Source organism: Tupaia chinensis, unplaced genomic scaffold, assembly GCF_000334495.1.
Source record: "Tupaia chinensis unplaced genomic scaffold, TupChi_1.0 Scaffold141490_1, whole genome shotgun sequence".
Classification (NCBI taxonomy): Eukaryota; Metazoa; Chordata; class Mammalia; order Scandentia; family Tupaiidae; genus Tupaia; species Tupaia belangeri.
Window position 1 is genome coordinate 2,658,155 of NW_006201352.1, and position 6,150 is coordinate 2,664,304.

Genomic DNA, 6,150 nt, shown 5'->3' on the forward strand with positions numbered 1-6,150 from the left:
TCCTCATGGCTGCCACCACCATCTTCATCTTCACCATCGCCGTCATCCTTCTTATTACCACCATGAGATTTAGAGGTTGGGGAGGAAAAGTCTCTTCCCCACGTGGGTTTCTGTGGGGAAGGGTTCCTCCCTGAATCCCAGTTAAGGAGGCAGTGTGTCACCATCATTGTCACCCTGAGCACAACCCCAGCCACAGCACCGTCAGGCAGTGTACTCAGCGCTGGCCACACGTTACCCCGTTTCATCTCCCTGCCAGCCCTGTGTGTGGCCATCATTACTGCTTCTTTTACGAACTAAAGAAACTACAACTCAGTGAGTTTAAATAGCCTCCCAATGGTAAAGATAATGATAATGGCGACCAGCAGTGGCCATAATGGCTGTGTCGCTGGACTCCCACGTGGTCGACTGCGGTTCATGTCCTGGACCTGGTGGCTTAAAACTCACGCCGGGCGCGTGTGCATGCGTGCCCAAGATCCTGAGAGGAGAATGGAGGAGAAGGGATTGCGGTGTGACCATCCCCTCCAGGGGATGATTTCTCGCTTTCTGTCTCTCTGTCTCTCTCTGTCTGGCAAGCACATGTGCCCTATAGCAAAAACCTCTCAAAAAAAAATAAATAATGATAACGGGGATTACATTATTTATTATATCATGATTTGTTATTAATAATGTTACTATACAATCATTCATTAGTATTTCATGTAATAATGAAACAATGCAGTATGCCCTGTGGAAAGAAGAGCTTTGCGTTCCACAGGCCTCAGCTCAAATCTTTACCCTCCTCTCTCTCTTACAGAGCTGTTTGACCTTGGGCAAGTATCTACTATTTACTGAGGCAGTCTGACAAATGCTTTAAATGCATAATTGCATTTAACAGCAGCCTCAGAACTTAAGAATGAGGACAAGAAATGCTGACCAATGTCAGCTGCTCTTTGGACAGGACCAATATGATGCATGCAACTGGAAGGCTGGGGACAAGCCTGACATTGCTACTTCCTGCCTGTAGACTTTGAGCAAAATAATCTTAACTTCCCATCTCTCAGGTTCTTTATCTGGAAAAGAGCCATCATTTCTCTCGCAAAGGTGCTATGAGAACTAGAAGTCACACTTGGCCTCTGCTTGGATCACTGGGGTGTAGTGAGTGATCCTTCCTCACAGAAACCAGAAGAGTGGGGAAGAAATATTCCCTCCAACCCCTGGATGTCATGTCATTTTCTAGGACTTCAAAATGATTAAAAGATACCATTTATTTGTTTTTAGTTTTTGATATAGTGTGCATACACTTGCTGGAGAGAGACAGACAGATGGAGAGAGAGAGAGGGAAAGAAATCACCCCAGGGGGATAGCCATACAGCAATCTCTTCACCTCCATTTTCCCCTCAGGATTTTGGGCATGCATACACATGTGCCTGGCATGTTTTTCAAGTCACCAGATCTAGGACTCGGACTTGAACCATGCAGTCAGCCATGTAGGATCTAGTCACTTTAATCTCTATGCTACCTACTGGCTCTATTTCATTGTGTTTTGTTTGTTTGTTTGTTTGTTTGTTTGTTTGTTTGAGGAAGGATGTAGAAGAAAACCCATTACTCCTGAGGAAACATTGTTTCATGAGCTAGAGAGAGCAGAGAAATAGGGAGAGGCAGCAAGTGAGCACCCACAACAGGATTTCACCCCAGCCTCAGCCAGCCCCAGATCGCAGGCCAGTGCGTGGCCAGGGAACTCAGCAAGCCCTCCAGACTTTAACTGCGAATCTTCCCACGTGGGATTACCTCATGGAGTGTCATGTCTTACCATCTGGCTTCAGGCACTATCTGTGTTTAACGAGAAAAATAGATTTTTATCATCCAAACTTAAGTAGGACAATGCCCAGAGCATTTAATTATTATTAAGAAATACAGGGCCAGCATGTGGTGTGGTGGTTAGTGTTGGATCCAACATGGCCAACTCTGCAATTTGAGTCTTGGACCTGGTGGCTTGAAAAACATGTTGAGTATGTGCGCATGTGTGCCCAAAATCCGAGGGGAGAATGGAGAAGGAACTGTGATGTGGTCATCTCTCTGGGGGGGCGATTTTTTACTTTTCCTCTCTGTTTCTATCTTTCTGTCCCTGGTAAACACATGTGCCCTGTGGCAAAAATCTAAAAAGAAATATAGTCACCCCTCTGTACTCCTGAGTTCTACATCCTTGGACTTAATCCAACTATATATTGAAAATATTTAAGAAAAAATAAATTTTGAATAACAATTACAACATTAAAAATTTAAAACCAATACAGTGTAACAACTATTTACATAGCATTTACATTGTATCAGGTTGATAAGTAATCTAAGGATGATGAGGTTGGGGCCAGCAGATGTCATGGTGGTTAAGGTGCTAGATTCCCACATGGCTGACTGGTTCAAGTCCTGGATCTGGCAGCTTGAAAATCACCACAATAAATAAGTAACAAAATATTTTTTAAAAAAGATTGGGACCAGGGAACCAACAGTTAGCGTAGTGGCTATGTCGCTGGACTCCCACGTAGTCGACCGCGGTTCGTGTCCCGGACCCGGTGGCTTAAAACTCACGCCGCGCGCGTGTGCGTGCGTGCCCAAGATCCCGAGAGGAGAATGGAGGAGAAGGGATTGCGGCATGACCATCCCCCCTGGGGGGTGATTTCTCGCTTTCTGTCTCTATGTCTCTCTCTGTCTGTCTGGCGAGCGCACACGCCCTACAGTGAAAATCTCTCCAAAAAAAAAAAAAAAAGATTGGGACCAGTAGGTGGCATGATGTTTGAGGTACGAGACTCCCACATGGCCAACCATGGTTCAAGTCCTGGACCTGGCAGCTCGCTTTCCCACTTTTGCTCTCTGTCTCTCTATGGTATAATTAAAACAAACAAACAAAAATACATGAAATAAAATAAATAATTCTTTAAAAATTAAAAAATGTTAAAAAATAATAAAATACATGGGAGGGCGTATTAGGTTATATGCAAATATTACATCATGTTATAAAAAAGAGACTTGACCATCTGTGGATTGTGGTATCCTGGTGGTGGAGAATAAATCATGAGAATGGGGTGAAAAATACAAGTATTTTTCTATTAAGCTTTATTTGTTTTTCTCCTTTGATTTCTTTTTTCTTCTCCTATACTTTCCCCAGGAGTTGGAGGAATTAGAGAAAGGACTTCAGGTCAGATTGTCAAACACAGAAATGCTGGGCGCTGCTGACTCTGCATATATCACCCTGGCCGACGTGGAAAAGAAGGAGAGAGAATACTCTGAACAGCTAATAGACGATGTACGTGATGGAATTTCTTTCTTGCACAGAAGCCTCGGTTTCTCAGACAGTTAAATTGGCTAGATTAAAGAGATGATACTTAGAAGCAAGTTTAATACTCGAATTCCTTGTTGTGTTCTACCCTGGAGGCAGAGGTCCCGTTTCTGAAGTTAAGCGATAGAGAAGGTATAATTATGGAGCAAAGACTTACAGAGGAACGTTTTTATATACGTGTGTGTGTGTATATATAATGAATTCCCCTCATTTAAATTTTAGATTGATCTTTTTATCATTCAAAGCAAAGATTGCCATAACCCTCAGTGTCATTACTGCCCTGTGGGATAGAGTAGACCTCGCTGCTACCTTCTCAGCCATCACTCATAAAAGCCTATTTTAAATTCAGAGAGGACAGCATCCCTTGGAGTTCTGATTTTTTTTCTTTTGGGTTCACCACTCCTTGTTAACATTATGTATTAAGCTAAGATTTCTTTGGCTTTCTTCACCAGACATTGCACTGGGCACTGGGGATTCAAAATATCTAGACCTGACCCTGCTTGAGAGGTGTCAGGAGAGACCAGCAGGTGGTAACCCCTCACGGAGTTACAGGGGTTGTGACCTGAGGAAGCCCTGGGAAGGCTGAAGCAAGGCCCAGTGGAGGGAGGAGCTGGTTTTATTACATGGTTGGGAAGGTCTCCATGGAAGGAACCATGGAGAGGCCAATGGGAGGAAGTACGGGTACTGGGCAGTGGGTGGACAGAGAAGAGAGGCAGAGAGGACTGCAGAGGGTTTGCTTCTTATGCCAGGGGGGTGGGAGTCTCTGAGGGGTTGAAGTGCAGAGTCAGAAGTAGGGGGCTTGGTCCACCTTCTGTTTTCAGAGTGCTCAGGCTGACTGCTGTGGAGGGTAGTTAAGAGCTTTTGGACTTGTTCTGAAGAACTTCATTGAAGTTGGTGTGTTGTGGGCTACAGGTGGGGAGGGTCAGTGCTGCTGAAATGAGAGTCCCAGAATGAGGACCCAGGGGAAGGGAGGTGTGAGTCTCAGCTTAGACGTGTTGAATGGACAAGCGTACAGATGGAGGGTCTCCATGACAGCAGGTGAAAGGGCAGAAGCGCTCTTGGAACAGGGGGCCAGGATGAAATGGCAGGGGGTGGGCCTTGGCCTGCATTTCAGTGGTCCACGAGCTCCCAATGCTGGGGTGCTTTGTCCAGGCCCGCATTTTTACAGGAGGGAGTTCTTAGTTATTATAAGCTTCTTTAAAGTATTGGTGACTTCCAAAAGTAAGTATGCCTCTGGTCTAGGAGCTTGTAAACAGGGTGAAGAGAAAAGAGCCAAGTCTTGGGTCCTGCTGGCATTAAAGGGAAGAGGAGCTGAGGAAAATCAGGACAAGAAAGAAGGAGTGGAACTGTATGCAGTTCTGAGGAGCCAGGAGAAGATCATGTCATGGCAATAAGGAATCAAGGGGGTTTGGGAAGAATGGGCCGTGTGGGACTTTGTGGTTGATAATCTGCGTTAAAGCAGTTGGAAAGTAGGTCACCTAATGGGGTCAAGGGGCAAGAGCAGATGAGAGCTTGAGGGTGCCGGAGGAGGTCTGAGGTCCCTCCTGGGAAGGTTTGGGTGAGGAGCTGACCAGCAGCTGATATAGGGGGGCCCCCGAGATGAGGTGCCAAACTGTAAAGGAAGTGCCGGCTCATGGTGGGGGAGGGCTTCTTCTGGTGGAGCCCGAAGGACAGCATGTAAGGCCGACAGTGCGGAAATGCCGTGACCTTTAGCTGAAGCAATGAGATCAGCCTGGTGCCTCTCCCCTCCCCACTCCCATACCCTGTCCAGTAAGAAGAGTCCATTTCAGCATCTAGGAGGCCAAGCCGAGATGGAGAAAATGATAGCACAGGTAAATGAGCCTCCTCTCGTCCGCTCCGTGGCCTTAGACAAGAGATCTAACCCATCTGAGCCCATCTGCGCGTCCTGCCAGTCAGTACTTCCTTTTTAAGAGGTTTTTGCTTTGGCGCTTGTGTGCTTGCTAGAGAGAAAGAGAGACAGAAACAGTGAGAGGGAGAGTGAGAAATCACCCCTAGGAGGGATGGCCATGCCATTATTCCTTCTTCATTCTTTTCCCAGGATCTTGGGCACCCAGCTTGTTTTTCAAACCATCTGGTCCGGACTCGAACCTCGGTTGGTGATGTTAGAGTCCGGCAATGTAACCACTACACCATCCTCTGGGTCCCCATCTACCAACACATATTTAGTACCTAGAAATAAAATGATGATGTATTGGTGGTGACTTCCCAAAACCAGGATGCCTCTGATCTGCGAGTATGTAAACAGGGCCTGGCACTGAACCCCTCCCTGCAAGCTACAGAGGGTTGTTCTTAGAGCTCTGACTGGCTCCCATGAAGCACGTTAAGGCAGCATTCTCAGCCACCAGGTGACTGCCGGCTGTGCTGGTAAGATGGTGTGGGGCAGGGTCAGCATTATCTCTGCCTAATTGCTCTGGTACTTTTAGATGGCCATTCATGCCCTTACTTCCAGGACACATTTAATCCTTTTTAAAGACCCCAAAACTTTCCGCACATCCCACGTAGTAATCAGGACCTGCTTGTGAGTCTCAGCTGGATGAGCTCATTGCTTTCCTTCTCAATCAGTAGGACGTTAGCGATCGTTGAAAAGCCATCTCAAAATTGAGGGACCAGCAGTTAGCGTAACGGCTGTGTCGCTGGACTCCCATGTAGTCGACTGCGGTTTGCGTCCTGGACCCGGTGACTTAAAACTCATGCCGGGCACGTGTGTGTGCGTGCCCATGATCCCGAGAGGAGAAGGGAGGAGAAGAGATTGCGGCATGGCCATCCTCCCTGGGGGTGATTTCTCACTTTCTGTCTCTCTGTCTCTGTCTGTCTGG

At 46.7% G+C, this 6,150-nt stretch overlaps 1 protein-coding gene across 1 annotated transcript in view; it reads left to right on the forward strand.

The window, feature by feature from the left end:
- EVC (EvC ciliary complex subunit 1) overlaps positions 1–6,150 on the forward strand; it is a 105,846-nt gene that overhangs the window by 24,566 nt on the left and 75,130 nt on the right. Inside the window, exon 8 of the mRNA XM_006163199.1 lies at positions 3,143–3,280. Within this exon, the coding sequence (XP_006163261.1) occupies positions 3,143–3,280 (138 nt within the window). The remainder of the gene's footprint in view (positions 1–3,142; positions 3,281–6,150) is intronic.